We start from the raw sequence: 20,167 nt of genomic DNA on the forward strand, positions 1-20,167 counted from the left end.
GTTTCAGTCCTTGGGCTTTTTGTTTTTAGGAATTTCTCAGGTATAAATCATTTTTAAATATGTTGTAGATAGTACAATAGGTCTGGTCTCTTGGCAAGAGTACGCTTTGTCTTTTATGATAAATGATCCGAAAAAAACACATCAAAAGGTGCACCAGCAGCTGCGTATATTTTTAAATCATATAGAATTCCATCGGTGTCATCCCAACGACTTTGAGCCCATTAAATCTAAGATAAGCGCAGTCCATTGTACCAATTTCCAATTGTTTTAAAGCCACAATCTCGTTTGTGTATAAGTTGTTACATAAATCGCCGTTTCCGTTTTATGATAACGGTTTGATTTATGTGGAATCGAACTGAAGAGTAGACATAATGAATGGATAATAGTCCGATAAGGAGATAAAAATTAAAAACAAATCATGCATCTATGTATTGGCGATACCGTGTAAAAAGCGGAACAGAATTGGGTTAATCGGGTAGTGGTGTTATCGTAAGGTCAAGGTTAGTGATATTATTGTACGCAGTTTGTAAAATAGAAAAGCCACTCACGAGTTGTTGGTGGAGTTGGGCGTGGAAGACGGCGTCGGCCTTTTTTCTTCTTTGATCGTGCTGTTGTTAATTTTGGAAGTGAGTCTTTTGAGGACGTCATCCATGGATCTCTTCATCGGATGCGAGGAACTATTATTATTGTGTAAACTACTATTGTTATTGTAATGTAAAGTCTTAATATCGGAAGTGGGCGAACTGCACTCGGACGAGTTTCGACGCCTTTCGGCGACGCTCAGCGTCGGCATCAGCAAATTCGGCGCTTCTGAGTACATCCTCTTGGTCGGAGGCGGCGTTCGGTCGTCGTCGAGGCCGTCGTCTAGTTCGCTGCCTGAAACACTCGGAGATGACGATTCGGATAGTTTATAAAACGCGCTGGAGTTATTGACCATCGTGCCGCCTCCGGCGCCGATATCTTCGCCGTCACTTAAATTATTACTACTGGTTTCGTCGAGATCCGTCAAACCGCCGCCGTCGCTGCCGCCACCGAGCGGAGGCAGCGGGCCGCCTCCTTCGCCTTCTTGAAGCTTCGTCGGAGGACTCTTCCGCTTCGAAGACATGTTTCTGCAACAACAAAGTCTCACATCAGTGGAAATGCGCGACCTCGCGACTTTATTCGATTCGTGTTTGACTTTACCATCCAATAAAAACGCGAAATTGTGTACAGATACCGAAACCTAAACAGACTTAACAACCTGACGACGAATTTATTATAACTAACTTATTTAGCATTTGTTTTAACTGACTTTTTACAATCGTGTTTAAACGATGAAACGTAAACGAAAAACGATTATTATCTACAAGGGATTCCTAGAAATAACCAAACGCACATCAAAAGCATTTTTCACAACCATTTTCCAGCACGCAAAGCCAATAACGGATTCAGCCTCAAATCAAAAGCTCAATCCTTAAAGGACAGCGACTCAAAATTAAACCTTAATCACAATTTGTTTCCGTGTCAACCTAAAACAATAACGTGGGAGTATTTGAGCCCAAAACCGGTTTAGGTACACTCAATAATTCAGGCACTTCAATGTAAAAATTGTAATCCTGAAAATTCTGTTGTATATTTGATTCAAGTTACACTTAAAACAAAGGCTCAAAGTGTCAATAAAGGAATTAAATCAGGTGGCTCAGGTCTAGGCTTCTTTGGTTAGTTTTAGTTTAAACCCCCACATAGGCAAACACCTAGGTTTCTGGCCTTAAATATTAGCCTAATTTAATTAGTAGCTGAGGATGAATCGGCCACTGGAGTTCCTAATGAGTTAGGTTTGGTTGCCTAAATGATTTGTGGGCGAGAAATGTAAACGAAGACCATTTCGATGTCGGTTGAGCTGAAAAAGGAAAAAATCCCAATCTCGTTTTACGACCAAACAAAAGCCTCTTGTTTCAATTAAGTTTTTATGAGGTGGCCTCATCCCGCTCCGATTTCGAAGAAATCTGGGAGTAAGTGACTTTTGGTAATCGGGCTTGTAACGATTTCCGCACCGGAATTGTCATTAATTACTTCCATTTGCTCAAGTGATGGCCTAAGGCCGGCGCATGGCGCGCGACATTCTCTTGATTTCTTAACACGATAATTAGATACGGCTCGAGGGTCATGACATCTTATACTATAATAATGTAATCACTAAATTAATTTATCAGTTGTTGGATTATATGTACCAAATGGACAACGTGCATGCGGCGTGAAAACAAATCACGATCATGTCATACAACAAAAGGACAACATGATTAATGCGATCTATTATTTATAACGTTACGTAATCAGCGACATGTGTCTTTCGACTTACTAAGCTTTTGTCATTTCTAAATCGTGGACAAGTACGTAGAGGGAAACTAAGACGCAATGAAGACATTTTTCAGCTGTTCCTAATTTTAGAGCGACGATAAAAAATTATGGCAGTATCGTTGTCGCATGAAAAAGGGATATTAAACCGTAAAATGGCCACAGCTTAATGGCTTATAAAATATTCAAAAGTCCAGGCAAATGCTCACTTCAGGAACACATTGTTTCTAAAGCTGATTCCACAGAATTATGAGGTGGTATTTTTGGTGAAATTGTTGTGGATTAGGGGTTTTGAAAGGCGAGAATGTAAGAATGCGTGGAGTGTTTAGATGAAAGAGGAATTGTCCTGAAGACAAAACAGTCGAATTAAAATAATACATTCAGCAAGGCGCGTCCGTGTACAAAAGAAGAGGCCTATTCTTGACTCCGGATCGCTGCCAACTAGATACACTGACGTATGAATTAGTCTTTAGCGCAAAAAAAGAGAAATCCGGGCACTATATTTAACGGACAATTCGCCGCCTCGGTATTAAAGAGCAAAAATGATTTCACGATCGTCGGTTTAATTATAGTCGAAGAACGAAACACGGAAGACGTCTCCGTTGTGGAATTAATTATACAATTACACAAATATAATTATCGAATACCGTTGTCGAGAATATGTGTGAGGGGTCAACCCTGCGTCCGCCCGGTCCGAGGAGGAAATAATTCTCGTCGCCGGTAAATGGAGGAAATGAAGGCAAGGCGTCGCAGCCCTTCAAAAGGAACTAATTAAAAGTATCGTTCCTCTCTCACCTTAATACGTAATTATATTGTAACGTCTGAATATTTAAGGGCCTGATTTGAATAATGTATTTTTGCGAAAACACTCCGACTATAGAAAATATAGAAATGGCAGTCGCCGGTATTGATTGGAAGCGCGCGAGCAATTTTAGACGCGACACAGCAGGGAAACAAATCTAATTTCTCAAATAAATATTTTCTTTGCTTCATTATATTATTTCTGTTTCAGTTCGAGGACGGCGACGTTTTCTTTCATGCTGCGCCTTTATGCGCCATTATTTCACCATCTTTACAAGCAAATAACACGATTTCCCGACAATTACCAATAAAGGGAGCAAAAAATTTTAAGAGGGGTCTTTCCAGAACGACTTTCGCACAACCTGACGAAGGTGATGGATGGGTGTGTGCACCACGTGTGAAACACTAACAAAAGCACTCAGCCAAAAAATCGTTACCACAATAAAAAATATTCTAATCGGTTTCTGACTTGGCTTAGTAAATTGTATTTTTGTTTGTCTTGAATTTTTGAGGTGGGGTAAAAATAAAGTCAGTTGGTCGGGGGTGCTGTGCGACTTTCGCACGACCTGACGAAGATGATGGATGCGTGTGTCGGTCGTAAACAAGCATCATGTGTGTTATTCTAAGGAAGCGAACATCCGCCTTTCGGTGAAATATCGCCTTGTCTCTGAACAATCCTAAACAAGTCGTACTTTTGTCCTCAACCCCCTGGTAGATGATGCGTTAGTAAAACGGTTGGCCGGATTCTCAGCGGAAAATAAATAGGCTTTGATGGCCGCACATATACACCGAAGTTAGTCGAATAAATAAAGGCACCCTTTGAGTTATTGTATCATTTTTTCCGGCGCGATATTCGCTTTGATAATAGCGTGGCGTGTTTGACATTCATCAGAACGGAAACAAGAACAGCGAGCGACTCGCTCCGGGATCTCCGATAAAGTATGGCAACAAGAAACAACAGAAGTGCGTCCATAACTTAAGAAAATACAAACATAACAGGAGAGCTAGCTCGTAATGGACAACGTGTACAAGAAATCCAATTACTGGAATAACTAAAACGCATTTTATTCAACTCGTTTATCAGACGACTAGTCATATATGGGCAACAAAAAACAACGCCAGATTTATAACTTAATGGACGGCGAATTTCGCTAGACGGGTCAAGTAGTTCGATCGAAAATGACTTCCGAGATGAACAAGCAATGTTGATGACACGCATTGTGACGGTCATTATGTAAACGCTGGAGCTTTTATTATCGGGAGACTGGAGGGTAGACACCCCCCAACTCAATGACACATGAATACGTGTAATGCTTTCCGAACAATAGCTCCTTTTATCTATTGCCATCGCTACACCGACCTCACAACGACCTATACACTACTTACAGCTTTTCGGGGACTAATCACCCCAGACTGTCTTCATTAAAGAATTATTCGAAACAAATACCACCCTCCCTGTCTCTCTCACAAATTCATTTGCCCAATGCTTTATTAGTGTTATTAGCCCCCATTTTTTACAATAACGATCTCACTTTCAACATTCGATCAAAAGCTCTCGCCCAAATCAGGGTGAGCGCAGATAAGGGGATTTCAAAATGATTCAGCAAAGCTCACACTTTTTTCCGAAATTTACGGAAACCACAACAGTTACTGAAATAGAATTTAGGCTGGGTCACAGTTGAAACGTTGTGGCCCCATTATGTCACAATTGCTGTCCATGACTACTTTGCGAAAAAGCCCCCAGTAAACAAATTAGTTTGGCTCAACAAGTCCCGAACTATTCCAATGCGGGTGTGATAGTAAGCAATAAATTTTGATCCTTGTGGATAAAAATGCTTCGGCGAGTGCGTCGTTAATCCCCCATTTTTTCGTTTCGACAAAGCTCCATTTGTACGAATCTAATTTTAATTAGTGCTCGAGCGGATCTCGGCATCCCCGTCGAAAGCACCGGAGTTATATCCTAATGAATACAACGAATCGAAAACCTCATAACATAAAACACTGCACAAACACAACGGGGACAATTCGGGCCGTTCGGAGTCTATTATGCCACCCCCAACTCTCCATAATCCATCGGATGCTTTGCATAGTGGCCATCTATATCCCCTTTGAAACATTTTACTGTCATTTCAGCGATTTGCCGATTCCGATCCGCGGACAATTCGATTTCCCCTTTCCGGTCGCGTCGGGGATGTTTTCAGGTTGTTGCCGGCACAAAGAGACGGGTTTTTTAACATCAAAATTAGCATTTCTATGGGGATTACCATAACAGTGAAAAATCTTTATCAATTATGTACCGGCGAGAATTGAATCAAATCCCTCGGACGTAATCTGTGACAGAGGTTGCATTGTGGACGCATTTAAATAATCGCCTCGATATTTCTAATCTCGGGCTTTGTGGTGTGATACAACAGACGGCTCTCCTCGCGGCAAGATGGCTCAATCCATATTTTTATTGGCCACCAACCAATTTCAAAGTAAAACAATCGCGGAAAAATGCTTTTGACGTGACCTTCGTCAAAGCGAAGATTTCAACGGGTTCTCAAAGCTGCGAGCACATTGTGTTAATTTAGAACAAAAGCGAAACCCCACGGGAATAGTTTTCAAATTCAAAGTGACTCGAAGAGACTCACTTATTTATTTTTGTGTTTGCGTGAAATGAGTTTGAAAAAATAAACGAATTTAAGTAGGTACAGCAGTGTTTTTTTAATTCGGATCATACTAAATCACCGATTTTACTATTTTTTCTAGAGTTAAGTTGTCGGGCGAAATTAGATTTTCTGAAAAATGGCGCAATCGTATTTTTAACTTTGAATTTTTCTCAAGTTTTGAAATTCCTCTAATACTAAATCAACAATTCTCTCCTTAGATAACTTACTTGGCGACTTCAGCTATGCTCTTTCTAGTTCTTATACCCAACTCAAAAATACAACGCGAGTGAAGGCCAAAGATTTTTAAATTTTTTGTTATAGTATTTTGTGGGCTAAACTTGAAAACGAAAACTGTTTTCGTATAGTCAAAAAAAATAACAGCCAAAAAAATGTTAAAAACTTTATTTAGGTGTCAAAAAAGGTTGTAAAAAATATTTTTATTAATTCCTACTACAGAAAAATAAAAATAAAAACATAATTTTTAATACAATTCCATTACAAAAACAAATACGTTTGTAAAAAAGTTAAAATTCTTTACTACATAAAAAAGATATTTATAAAGAAGTTAATTAACTGTTGAACTAAATATTATTCTAAATTTGCAGTAATTTAATTAGTTAATTTATATGTAAAAAAAAATTCAGTTCATTTCCTAGGTTGAGATACCAAGAACTGACTGTGTGGAAATTCATAGATAGATACCTACCGATATTTTTTTTTATATTTTTATTTTCAGTAGATTTTTATATCCATATTTTTTGTATAGTTTGTCACCAAATAAACTCCTAGAGTACTTTTTACAAAAATTTATACTTTACTGTTTAATAGTCCAACAAGTGACAGGCCTACTATTTCTAATTTCGTTATAGACATTGCTAAAATTTTAAAGTGAGGAAGTAAGTCATTTTCCAAAGTGGATTAGCTAAAATAATTCTGTGCAATTATAAGGAGTCGTAAATCTTCAGTATTAAAAGACAAGTTTAAAAAATAATAAGTTTAAAAACTAGCAAAGTTTTTAAGAAAATAGAAAAGCTGAAACTCAAAAAAAATCTAATAATAATGAGATTCAAATTCTAAAGAACTAAACTACTGAAATACTGAAAGAAACTCTAATAAATTTGAAACTTGAAACATTACATTTCGAATAAAAAAATGGTACACTAAGAGGCAAAAGTTAAAAAACTTAAAAATTGAAATAAAAAAGAAAAAAAAACAGTGTGACTAAAAGTCATAAATAAAAATACTAGGAATAAAAATGCAAAGTAAGAACATTCAGAAATTGGAAAACTAAATAATAAAGAGAAACTACGAAAAAGTGAAAAAAATAAGAAATGAAGCTGAAATACTGACAAACCTAAAAGCTGTGTGATTGAAACACTAAAAAAAACTCTGAGATTAAAAGACTCAAAACCATAAAAAGAAAAAATCTTTAGATGTACAACTAAAAAATTATGAAACTAAAAAATCAGATGTATTGTTTTTAACCTAAGGATTAATAAAAAATTGAAAAAACATCCTAGTTTGAATTCGGAAGGATAAAAACAACTTCAGGATGTTTAAGATACATTTAGGATACGAGTCAATTTAGGAATTTAGGATAAATAAAAACGAGTGTCAAAAAATCCGAGTTTCAAGAAAAGCCCTAAAAAAGTGCGAGTTAGGAACGTTTCCTACTGATTAGGTATATTTTATCAAATGGGGCCAAATTATAGGCACTCTACATTACGAGAAAAATATTTTTTTAAGAAAAAAATCAATAAAATTTTGGGCATTTTTTCGAAATATTCGAATTGGAAAGGTATGAAGCCGTTTGTGGCATGTTTGGTATAAAAACTTTACGACTGGTTAAAAAATTGTACAATCTGTTTCCCCAAGGCTAACATCCATCTCTCCCGTTTTTTCCTCTTAAACCTCTCGTCGTAACACTGTCTGACATGTTTAGACAATACGGATTGTCTTACTCGGATTTCCCTTTAAAATACGACCTCTCCACGTCTCGCATCTCCCTCAAGTGTCACTTAATCGAGCAAACTGTCCGAATGCAGCAGCATTTTAAAATTAGACGTCCGTAACGGATGTTGCAGATATTATGGACCAGTTTCAAAAACCGAACCTGCACCAAGCTAATGGCATCCAGATGTGCTCTCTTTGTCTCCTCGAAATCCCGTGTTGTCTTCCATTGTGCGCCCCATATGGCCGCATATCGCCTTACCGATGATTTACGCGCCGGCCGAAAATTCGAGGGTGCACTCCTGACCCGATTTATGGGTCAGCGGAAAGCCGATACGATGGGAACAATGCCCCGCACCCACATATGTGCTGCCATTAGTCGAGTGCCTAATCTTGAGCTAAACCAGATGTGCCACTTTGCATTCGAACAAAGATCGCTTTCTTGCCGATCCCGGGGCCGGAAATCGGGATTTTTGAGGACCGCTGATGCTCAAGTGAACAACCTTTCGGACGAACCGGTTCCACAATTACCATAACAATTGTCCCCACGGACCCAACAACCTGTTAATTGCGTAATTACGGGACGGAATTTTCGATCATCTGCTCGAATTTTTCAGACACCTGATTCGAGAGGTCTTATTATGACTGCTCAACGGATAAATAAACACTCTGTGTGAGGAACGATTTGATTCCAGATAAATCGCGATGTTTACATATACGTAAACAGACTACAAAGTCCCATTGTGCGACCATCCGATGGTTTATCAATTTTGAATTTTAATAATTATCTATACAACTGTGTGTTTGCTTGACTCAGCAAATTATTACCAAAAAGAACAGCGGAGATAAAAATTCATAAACAAACTAAATCTGGGTTAAAAATCGAAATGGTTGGCGATGATAACTGGCTTGGAAATATAGTTAGAAACACGTTTATAACAAAGATATTGCACCAGCGATAATATTTTGTTATGTATTTTGATGTAATAAAATTTACAGGGCAAGTGCACACATGATAACGCTTTTTAATAGTTCAAAGATGTCGAATGGCCAGATTTGGTTCATTCAAAGTAGAAATATCAAAGACCACAACCAAAAATTTCATCATACGTATTTATTTAGTTTTCCAAACGGTGGGGAATTTTTGAATTGAAACAAAGTCAAACGAATTATGATTTATTATTCACGAAAACAACTACAGCTTAAGTTCACAATTAAAATGTTCAACGAACTAGTTTCGTCATTATTTCAAACATAGCCAATTAATTTATTACAAATTTTCCTAATTAATTCATGAATACTCCAAATCGATATATAATTTCGAGTCCAAATTCTTGGCATTCTTACACATTTTGAAATTAAAATTAAAGGAATTCCTAACAATTTTGGTTCTATTACTCTCCAGGAGGTCCTGTAAAAACAGAAAAGTCACAAAAAAAACTCTGAACCAACCACATTTTTGTTAGCTAGGTACCCCAGTTTATTCCAACAGGTAATTAAAAAAAGAAAAAACACTCATTATATCACATTTTTCCATTAAAAGAAAGACATTTTTAAACTATTTTGGCTCTGTTATCTGCTAGAACCATAATTGTCAACAGTTGCCCAGGTCTTTTTCAACACACAATAATTATGCCCAATACTTCCCGAACATTTTAGTTACCCAGTTTGTTCAATTTAACCACTCACAACACCAAATTAGTATACCAAATTAGTGGTACAAAAACGACATTTCTGTTTTGTCAAAAGAATCAAAAAGGATTATTTCGTTTCTCCCTCTAGTATAAGGTACTTCAACATTTCTTATTGAGACACAATTAGATTTTCCAAAACTATACCTTGTTAACGAATGAGTAAAGTAAAAAAAAAGAAAATAATTTAATGACTGCAAAACATAAAATACGGGTGGTTACTTCAGACATGTCCTAAGATGAATAATAATTGCACTTACGACTTGGATACTACTTTTGATTTTAGGAACATTAATTGAATAAACACTGACAATAAAACTTGACAATAATCAGAACAATGTAATCGTGAATTAATTTTGAAATTTTTTAGAGACTACCGATTTGGTCAACTAAGACCAGTATTTTTTAGTATTATCGTAGTTACATAAAGTATTAAAAAAATCAGAAATAACCCACTATTGACTCACCCTGTATGAGCCCGTCTATCAAGTTTTATTATTTCAAACGGGTAGATATATCAAATGGTACCATTATTTTTTAATAAATCTACAACTGTTTTTTTTAACAAACTTTTTGATTGTATTCGAATACCAAAAAAGTTAATCCATTGAATAATCCTGTTGAGTGATACAGGATTATTCAATGGATTAACAATAAAACAATGAAATAACTGTATGTCCTAGTTGAAGAGAATTACAATTTTTTTACAAAATTTAATTTCTTGTCAACTAGAAGGCAGAAAATTGTATTTGCACTTTTTTAACGTTCGTTACGCATTTTTAACCAAAGTTTTTATTTAAATTTATTTAATTTTTATTTAATTTGCACACCATGTGAAAACTATAAAATTAAACTTTGTTACACAAATCTTATAATAGGTTGGTACAAAAAATTCTGACGTACTACTCTAATAAAAACAAATAAATCTGCGAATTAAATAGGTACAGATGAAATTAGACAAATTAGGAATACCATAAAAAATATTTTATACACTTGCTGTATCAAACAAATAAAAAGAAAAAGGAAAAAATACTTTAAGATGAACAAATTGCATAATACAAAATAAATACTTTTTTAATGGCTCATTTTAATTGTGGAAGAGTGGAAAAAAATGGCAAAATTATTTTTTCGCAAAAATAATACGTTTTGAATTTATTACAGGTTTCTAATAACCAAGAAAAAGAAAAAAATGCCCCAAAACATAAAGAAAAAATGATAAAAATCTTTAATTGATAATACTTAGACCAACTTTTAACATACATTTTCCGAGAAATACGATATTTATTTCTATTAGGAATCGATTTCCAACCTGATGCGACTTCAGCAGCACAACAAAACATAAGAACAAATAAGAACTAAAAGACCCAAAAACCAATGATAAGGAACAAAAAACCAGAAGTAATTTTTGAGACGAAACTTAATTCTCATTCTTTTTGTCTAAAAAAACCCAATTACCCCCTTCTACTAGTAATTTTATGAGTTTCATCTCTTAGACAACCTGGACCCCATAAAATATAGCACTGAATTAAACAATGACAAGTACAAAAGAAAATTAGTCTTTGGACACTTTTTTGAAGGTTTTATTTAAAAGATCCTCGTTCACCAAGTCAAAGAAAAAAACAGCAAACAAAACCAAGTTTCAAAGAAATCTTAACCACCTGGTCCTTTTTTCCGGAATAGTCCTGTGTGAAATATTTGCTTAAAAATTCTTGTTTTGGATGAAAATAAATAAACACAGAAAAGACAACTATTATAACAGAATTTTAAAAAGCAAAAGCAGAAAGGGTCGCGGACGGGATGTGACATTGGTTTTGCATTTCAAACGTAATCGAAATCAGGGATTTTTTTACAGGATACGATAAAAAATTATCCCCTTTTACACAATTCCCACTAATAGGGCGATTGTATGAGTGTCATTCTTCTAAACAATCTCCAAAACACATATTGTCAAAAAAGAAGATATCCTTTTTAACCCATTTACCCTGATAGAGGTTTTGTTTAAAGAATTCTAAATCACCAGGCCTAAGAAAGCAAAATAAGTTGTAAAAAAATTCTTAAGAAGTAGAATATACCCATCAGAGAGAACAAAACCGAAAAAGAGTCCGGTTGAAATAGTGCAAGTCAAAGGCAACACCAAAGGGTGGTTGGTTTCCGTGTAGCAGTTATGTAATCTCGTATTGTCATGCGGGACTCACCTAAGATGTGCGGCGAGGCCTCGCTCAGCACATGGCGGCAGATTCGCTTGGGAGCGAACCTCTTGTAGCGGTGCAGCAGCCACGGTGTCGTCGCCGTTGACTGTCCGCACTGTTGTTTCCTCTCAAAGGCTCGAGGATGCGCCGCGCCTGTCCCTATGCGCACCCCCTATTGTCGATTGGCCGGGCGGTGCACCTGTCAGGCTACCGCCGCCGCCGCCACCGGCTATTGTCACCCCACAACACACTAACCTCACTGTTGCGGTCGACCGGAACGCGTAAGCGTGCGTATGCACCGATTGCGTGCCAAGATGCGTCTGCCGAGGCGAACGGCGAGCGCCCCCTCCAGCAGCGCCGCCTCCGCCCCTCCCAGGCGGCTCACGTGTGCGGCCCGCCCACCGCGCCGATTGTTAGCGGCCGGGCCAAGACGCAGCGGCGATTCGCATTGTTACAGGGGAGGGGCGGGTCTTACGATGAGACTCCCACAATACAATGACAATGATAATGCGGTTACGCAACGGACAACGCTACACCTGCGCCGGAGACGACACACAATGCAAAATGACCCAAATCCCAAGACTTCCACCACCAACGGCACCCCCCAGGGGATTGGGAATCGCACAGAAACAACCACATTTTATTAACACGCTAGAGGTGTTTACGCATTCCTACAATAAAATGTAGCCAATAAAACCATCCTAAATGGTTCATCCGTAAGTAACAATCCATGTAATGACTTCATACTATAATAGGTAGTGAGTCGTTCGAGCTTTGCTTAGCCCCGCCCATTGCACTTTCTTGGTTACCAATAAAATAGTAACAATTTAAGATTGTAGGGGAAGGTAGTCAATATTGGACCTTTCTAATGCTTTAGATTTTAAGAGGTAAACTGACGAAACTTGAAACAGTACCACCTTTAAATAAGAAATGTCGACTTTTTTCCTTAACGACTTTATTAAATTAATTCCTTGTTCCATTTTGGTGTCTCAAAATAAGGTACTTCTTTAGAACCTTTCGTAGGTACTATTGGTAGGTACGTACATATTTCTTTTTTGAACACAGTAAAAACAAAAAAAAATTGTGACATTCCAAGTTATCCAAATTTTTAGAAAAAACAATACAAGTGTACGGATTCCCACCGCAAGCTTTCATTCTAATAGAGTACCTAATAATTGATAACAAAATTTCCTTACAAGAACTGAATACCTACTAAACCAACTGTACCTACTTAACGCAACTGAAATAATTAAAGATTTTTTTAACTACGTAAGCAGCTGATTACAAAATAGTACCACCCTCAAAAGCAAGACTTTTTGAGTCATATTTTAGCTTATTAAACAACTTTTCCACAAGGTACTACTTTTTATTATGAATTTATTTTGAATGTTTTCTTGAATAGAAAAATACTTCTTTAAACCGAGTTTATCGGTCGGATTAAAGCTGATTAGAGTTCCTTGAGTTCACACACGTAGGTACTATAGAATCTTGATCCACATAAAGAATGTCGACTTTTTTGAGTCACTTCTTTACTTATCTACATTATTAAATTAAACCTTCTTTCTTTTTGGTGTCTCACAACATAAGGAACTTCTTTAGAAGCGTTCGTAGTTGCAGATATATTTTTTTTTCAAATTTGCTTAAACTCAATGCGAAAAAAGTTTGTGGTACTCTCATTTTAAGAACGAAGATTTTATAATTTATATTATACTAATTTTTAGATGTAAGTGAGATAATTAAAGATTTTTTACTTATGTAAACTGGCGCTTAAAAATACTCAAGTACGACCAAAAAAGAACGTTGTGAAATAAATTTTAAGGATTGAAATTCGTATTTAACACTTCAGCAAAAATAAAGTGGGGAATGGCATGGTGTCTCGCTTGGGTCCAGTCTCCTCTGTTTGGTTTTGTTGTGTTCTGGGGTCAAAATCGCGTAAAAATCTCTCGAATCATCTCGGAGATATCAATTACGCGGAGATAAAGGCGCGACGAAAAATGCATTTATAATTTTTCTTCTCGCATGGATTAGCGCGGCAGTGAGCAAACGTCGGAGCGAATCTTTGTGAATGTGCTCGGGCAAAGGAATAGGAGCTTTCTCGCTCGAAAGCTCGTTCAACTGGAGTTTCAGTTTTTGTGTTTGCAGCCATGTAAAAGGACATCGCCTGAAAGCTTCGCGAGTGTATTAATAACGCTGTTCAAATGGACTTTTATCTTGTTAAAAATTCGAATGTTTATGTCACAATAACCTTTTACAAAACAGAGAGAGCAAACGATGGTAAATACTTTCTAATTAGGCTCGGAGGGGAGCAACGTTTATTTGTACGATGATTATTCTTTTTTTGGATGAAAAACGATTCATCACAAAGTAGAAAAGCGGAGCTTTTCAACGAATTTTTTATACACCAAAGGTAGAATTTTTTACACGCCGTGACCTATTAATATTTAATTAATGACTAATAAATTATCCGACTTTTTCCAACTATTAGTTTAAGCTTCTCGTTTACTTTTACACGATCATGTAAAACGAGACATCTTAATTAAATCAAATTCGAAATAAATTATAGTGTCAATAATTAATAATTAGAAATTCCGTTCGACGAACTATAATTATAGCTTGTTAGAAAAAATTGGTGGAGACGCCGATGCACTTTATGGCTCATGTCTGGCTAAAAGAGGTATCTTATTACGTAGTCGCCATAAATTTAATTCCGGTTCTTAATTAATTACACGGAATTAACATAAGTAGGTAAATCGACTAATTTAGTTCCTTAAACGTCTACGATGATGGTAATTTGTAGTCGGCATCGTTAACGTCGGTTTTAATTGTTAAACTCGAAAAAACTCCTTTAAACCGAGTTTATCGCTCGGATTAAAGTTGATTAGAGTTCCCGGCGTTCATACACGTAATATAGATTTTTTAACTTCATACTCACCACCCACAACAACAACAAAGTGGTAGTTAGGCACTACAGAAATAAAATTAGCACATTTATTCCTCTAATTACTTAAACAAAAATTGTGAGTATACAAAAAATAAGAGGAAGTACAGTGAAGGTCTGAAGGTACTTATTTTTGATTAGGTTTCAAAATTCAGTTTTAAATAATTTTTTTTTTAAACTTTTAAGCTTAGGATAGCAACTGATTGCCGAAACATGTTCTGACAACAATAAAAAATCATTTTTAAAGTAGGGATGTAATCTAGTTTTTTCTTTTTGACTAGATTTATTTTTATGATTTTATTATTATTACCGGGAAGGAAACTGAGTTTTTTCTTTTACGTATTTCTCAAAAATAGATGGTATAGCCTACTTTTTTCAAACTGGTGGCAAAATATCTCGAGATCTCAAGATCTACTCAACCGAGTTTGAAGAGATGTGTACTTTATAGTCCAATACAAGGATTTGGACACCATATCATACTGTTTTTCCGTCATGAATCAGTTAGTTTTAGAGAAAAATTAAATTATAATTAGGTACTTTTATTTCCTCCATATTTCAACGATTTTGTTTTGCAAAAAAATGTCATGTCCTCCAGGACATTTAGATCCTTTTTTGTCGTTAAACAATTCGAACTTTTTTTAACGATTTATACACACTGTCAAAGGTTAAATAAAACTCTTTATACTCGTGATGTGAATAGTAACATTTCATGCAATCAGTAACACTTTTCATTTTGGAATTGGTAGAAATTTATTTTGCTGAAGAAGGGATTAAAAAAACCATCCTAGAACGTAAACCAATCAATTTGCATTGCAACTTAGTAGTTTCATAACAGAAGGTTGATAGACTGCATTTTGGAATCACAAAACACAGCACATACACATACAAAAGAATTCTCCGTCTTCATTAATTGTACGTTAGAACTTATGTGTTAATTTCTGAAATTTGTGACTTCCTGAATTTACGAATATATTTAAAAAAACTGTTTTAACCCATAGTCTTCTACTGTTGAAAAGTATAGGAGTTTTCCACCGAAAAAAAAATACAATAGACGTAGTAGTAGCATTTATTAAAGTTAGATAATTTATATTATTGTTACAAATTTCATCCGCCAATACTGAGAGAATCTAAAACGTAGCGAAATAAGATTACATCGCTTAGATTAGATGAGATTTAAGTTGTGCAGCGTCGCTAATCTTTGGTAAAAAACAATAACTCCCCGTGTAATGGCGTCGTCATCGTGCGCAAAGGGTTGCCGGTTAACCGCATTATCCTAGTGAGCCCTACGGTGTAACAAACCCGGAATAATTCCTTGCTTCTCGTCCGCCTCGTGTATATTTTATGAACATCAGGCAACTTATAATGAGGTTCTGTTTGAAGCCGTTTGAGTGGGAACAAATGACGCGCCGAAGATGGGACCCGGGAAATGGCTTACTAACTTGTTGGCTCCTCGGAGACGAGGACGGATGAGCACGGAACGGTAACCCAATTATATGGCGGTGCATTAAATCTCATGAAATTCACATGAAGGGTTGCGTCACGACTAAAACGTGTTCACGGATTACCGGCAACGAATTGCTTCTTGAGGTGAAGTTTAACGACGGACCGGCCTTAACTCGATCACTGAGCGCGGGATGGGCACCGATGATTGCCGCGATTTTTTACACCAAGACGCACCTCCACGGAAGGGCCAAAATTCGAAAATAATTGATTGAGGCGTCTTTTGTGGGGGAAAGCTCCCAGAACCCATGCTCATTTGGCCCACCTGTAGCCGGCGTCCGTCCCGCGTCGATAAATCCTTAGTTAATTATTTGTAAACCGATGTTGTACGTTCCCTTTGATGTCTCCTAACTGTTTTACGATCCCGTCATGGCCCCTCTAAATCCCGTCGTAACGCGATTCGGACCAATTATTCAAACGAAATTTATGCGCTTTCATAAACCCATCTCGGATCGATATGATGAGCAGATTTCAATTCGACATCGGCAATATTTCATTTATGACGACGCTCACTTTTTCCTCCCGGATCAATTCCAGGCTGGGGCTCGTTAGCGCACGGGACCTTGCACTTTTTCCGCTGATAACATGGAAGTGATTATCGGCAGATGGGCGCCGCTATCTCGAGGTGTCACGACGCGTGATTAACGACCATAGGCATTAGCCATTGACATTGTGATTCGCCAAGTCAACTCGATTATGCAACACATGTGAAGAAGATATTCAGCGGCATATACACGGGATGATAACGAAGAGTGCGCCAGAAATAAACCACTTCCTGCAGGCGCACTGCCAACACTGACAATGGAAATCCCCACGTGTGGCTCAAAATAAGCACAACAATGAAAACACCGACAACACGGATTTGCAACCGTTTTGCTCAAAAAACCAAAATTCTTGCCTCTGCCCACACTAAACCTCAACCCCACTCAAATCCTAACTTAAAACATCGACTCAGGCTGCAGACAGGTTTGAAACAACTTTAAAACCGGATCAAACTTCTTGTCTTTGAAAAGCCCAGGAACTTACATACTTAATTTTATCTTTGAAACCTTCAACCATAATGCTTCTTGTTCGATTAAGATCTTGTATTTCTCTATTCAATAAAAAGACAAGGAAACAAAATAAATGACTTTCTGAAACCCTACCGACTGTGCCAATTGCATAAGTTTGTAATCTAAAAGAAGTAACTCGAGACGAAATAATTGGAATTGGAATAAAAAACTATGATAGAATTCAGATAGGATAAAATACATAGTCAAAATTTGTGGTGGCTGAGTGCTCGTTAATGGGCAATTGGGCAGTTAGCCGCCGTGCCAGAGCGTCCATCAATCAGGGCGGAATGCTCGCAAGCAGTCGACAAATCTGCGATCTGTCTGCGTTCGTGTCAGAGGTGAATTCCCGAAACGTCTTAAGCCGCATCGAAACGACGCGAAGGCACGCAACTCTTGCTTTCGTAGTCTATAATTTCCGGCAGTTACAAAGCGTCCATCACTTGACTCCCGATAGCTTTTATCGCGTTATCACCGCTCCCGGATAATTCCTCCAGGTGCGTGATTTACGGCCGGATGTTTTCGGGCCTCGCCTCCAAGAATATCCAAAGAATTCGGCCGCACTTTCCGATTCTGTGAATGAACTTTGGCAAGGTGTCCCTTCCGGGTGCATCTCGATTATGAATGAACATCGCGCGACCGATTTAGCCTCCTGCACGGGGCTATTCATACGCGGCCCGGGCGACCCCCGGCCCCCCACGTCCCGACCGACGCTGGAGTCGACTCTTCTGCGCGAATATCCGACGCTACGACCAACGAGAATAAATTATTCCATACATTTTATATACGGAGCGGACAAATACTGTAAAACTTCTTCTTGTTTCTTTATTGTCGACATAACTCGGCGATGCCGGAGAGCAACCAGTCGACGAAAATGACATAAAAGTCGAATAAAATAAGGAGATGGATGCATAAAATGAACTCAGGTGGCCCCAGAAGAATGACACCGGGGGAAATGACAAAGACGCCGGTGGGGCCATTACACAAACAAACGCAAACACCAAAAGAGCAAGCCAGGGCCCACCACACATACTGCGAGCATTTAATCAACTTCTAAAGGACAAAAAGTGGAGAAAACTTACCCACTCAAAACAAAAATACAAAAGTAATAAACCCTGCCTTCGAAGAAAAATTAATATTCAAAGCTTCGACATGTGATGTTAGTACAAGGGCGAGTCAAAATTTATCCACACTTCTATACAGCTTTTCAACACACTTAGTTCAGCAGTTGACGAATTTTCTAAAGCAGTAAAGTGCATTTTTTGGATGGGCGGCAATGCAGTCGCATATTAACCCATTTTGGTGCTCAATGTCATATAAAAAAAATTTCCCCGCTTGTTGATTCTTTTCTATAATAGTAGAATAATTTTTTGGGGCTAGCAATTTTTTTACGAAATTTTGATGGCAAAACATTTACCTAAACATTCCTTGTTCTCAGATAACACAAGGTCTAACAATTTTTTGCAGAAACACTTACTAGTAAATTAATTAATTCATTAATCAATTTTAATTATAAGCAATTGTAGAAAAAATTTGAAAAAAATTTTATACGCAAAGAGAAAAATAGAGTATTAATAAAAAACTTTAGAAATGTCGTAAAAATATACATTTGGTAGACTTACCCTCTATATCTCAACAAAACTCTTTGAAATTTTAGTGTTTGAGACATCATTCGCTGCGTTTTTTGCAATTTTACAATTTTATCAATCTTATTAAAAAAAAATTGATAAAATACAAAGTTGGCGCTTTTATATTTTTGAAACAAGTAATACACAATTAAAAAATAGAAAAAACGAGAGATGAATAAAAACAACAATAATTGATGTTTTTGTTAAACAACTATCCTTAGACTCTCAAAAAATTTATTCATTATTAACTTAGGTTAACAATAGAAAAAATTATTAACCACTGATAGAGAAATTTAACTTCTCAGCTGGCAAGGAGATGCAAAAATTTTGTCAACTTCGTAGCTAGTACCTAGTGGAAAAACGATTTTTTTGGTTCTTATTTTTTTAGCAGTAATCACTGAACCAAAAAAAAAACTTTGGGGACATATAAGACATAATGAGCACTAAAAAATAACAGCATGCTATTAAAAAAATATATTATTAATGATGTCATACTTTTCTGAGACATTCTTTGTCAAAAATATCAAAAATATTTGCCTGAAATACGTCTTAGATTATCTATAAATAACGTCAACAAAATATCAAAAGTCCAATTTTACTTATAACTGAGCTGCAGAAGAGAGGAGGTTTTTTCTGGCTTTCTTGTTAGCAAATATTTTTCAGCTTCAATTTTTTTCGTAAGTCCATGTGTTTATTAGATGAAAGTTGTATGATCAAGATCTTCCTTGTAAATTTAAATCGACTTTTTTTTATTTCACCCGTGGCCATAAAAGAACCTCAAAAATCCGAGTTCTTCATTAATCTCCAAATAAAATAATGACCGTGAATTTATTTTGCTCCGACCAATACACGATTTTATTATTTCTTTGAAAAATTAACGTTTTGGCCTCTTTTTTTCTTTTGCAGTCGAAGCCCAGGCTTTTGATTAGGCTTCTGCTATAATAATACGCCACTGCAGAAATAACGTTTTACGGTGGCTTTAAATTAGGTGAACACGTTAAAATCAGAGAAAGCTACATTTGGACTATAAGGGGGATGTTCTAGGATCTCAAAGATCAGTTCTTGGAATGCTTTATGGCTGCAGAAATCAGGCATTTTTATACAGCAGAAGAACTTCTTCAATAAAATTTTCATTCATTTAGCGGGCCCTGTACCAAAAAAACGCTGATGCTGATACATAGTTGTTTTTTATTAAAATGCACGTATAAAAAGTAGGTACTAACGGTTTTTTACCAAATAATTTTGGTAAAAATTGGCAAAAAAATCTTGAGCTGTCTTGTATTTTTTTTATAAGTTTAAATAAAGTAACAGTTCAGGAAGCTGCGTGAATGTGGTCGTTCGTAGAGGACGAATTCCTATTATCCTTCCAACACTTTCTTATTTGGTATTTTTTCCCGTCGAAATTCCTGCGGCATGATTTGTGTGTTTACGGTTTA

At 36.8% G+C, this 20,167-nt stretch overlaps 1 protein-coding gene across 4 annotated transcripts in view; it reads right to left on the reverse strand.

Moving 5' to 3' along the window:
- Positions 1-20,167, reverse strand: part of Sox102F — a 70,012-nt gene that overhangs the window by 23,251 nt on the left and 26,594 nt on the right. For 2 of the 4 annotated variants that reach the window (XM_015979436.2, XM_008193900.2), the window contains exon 3: positions 549-1,109. In XM_015979436.2, the coding sequence (XP_015834922.1) occupies positions 549-1,109 (561 nt within the window). Of the gene's footprint in view, positions 1-548; positions 1,110-11,622; positions 11,953-20,167 lie in introns of those variants that run through there. The other 2 variants (XM_015979438.2, XM_015979439.2) reach the window with 2 other exon arrangements.

The sequence above is a fragment of the Tribolium castaneum genome, chromosome 9, assembly GCF_031307605.1.
Source record: "Tribolium castaneum strain GA2 chromosome 9, icTriCast1.1, whole genome shotgun sequence".
In the NCBI taxonomy this organism is placed as follows: Eukaryota; Metazoa; Arthropoda; class Insecta; order Coleoptera; family Tenebrionidae; genus Tribolium; species Tribolium castaneum.